The sequence below is a fragment of the Myotis brandtii genome, unplaced genomic scaffold (assembly GCF_000412655.1).
Source record: "Myotis brandtii unplaced genomic scaffold, ASM41265v1 scaffold940, whole genome shotgun sequence".
Classification (NCBI taxonomy): domain Eukaryota; kingdom Metazoa; phylum Chordata; class Mammalia; order Chiroptera; family Vespertilionidae; genus Myotis; species Myotis brandtii.
The window spans coordinates 967,290-967,875 of record NW_005371877.1 but is presented as its reverse complement, the minus strand read 5'-3'; the positions used below and the strand labels follow the sequence as shown (position 1 = coordinate 967,875).

Genomic DNA, 586 nt, shown 5'->3' with positions numbered 1-586 from the left:
GGCATCCTCCGTCCTGAAAGTGAGCCCTTCCCGCTCCCTCGTCCGCAGGCGGCCTCAGTAGTCGGAGAGCGGGTACCGCAGGAAGATGAAGACCAGGATGATGCAGGAGGCGGCCAGGGCGGAGCTGGTGATGTTGAACAGCCGGGCGGTCTTGGCGTCCTCCACGGCTCCGTTCAGGTCGTTGAGCAGCTTCTTGTCCCGGACCTGCGGCCAGAGGAGAGGTGAGCTGGGTGTGCCTGGGAGGCTGGGCGGGCGGAGAGCAGGGGCCAGGGCAGCCGGGGCCCACTCCGCCCCCCTCCCTGCCGCCGGCCTGTGGTCCCACTGGACGAGTCCTTGCCGTGGGCACTACAACATTAACAGTGCCTCTCGAGAGGGAGGCGAGGAAAGGGGATACGGTGCAGTGTCCCCCTCGGCGAGGCGTCTGCGGAAAGCACACGGGAATGCTTTGTACTTTTTTAGTCTGAAAATCTACACTAATAAAAGAGAAACATGGTAATTAGCATACGACCGCTACCCTTCCCATTGGCTAATCAGCATATCCTTATGCAAATTAACTGTCAGCCAAGATGGCAGCCGGCAGCCATGC

General features: G+C 60.9%; 1 protein-coding gene across 1 annotated transcript in view; it reads right to left on the bottom strand.

Annotated features, from left to right (window-relative positions):
• Window positions 1–6: 6 nt before the first annotated feature.
• Window positions 7–586, bottom strand: part of IFITM10 (interferon induced transmembrane protein 10) — a 7,956-nt gene continuing 7,376 nt past the window's right edge. The window contains exon 3 of the mRNA XM_014533120.1: window positions 7–204. Within this exon, the coding sequence (XP_014388606.1) occupies window positions 55–204 (150 nt within the window). The 3' untranslated portion in view covers window positions 7–54. The remainder of the gene's footprint in view (window positions 205–586) is intronic.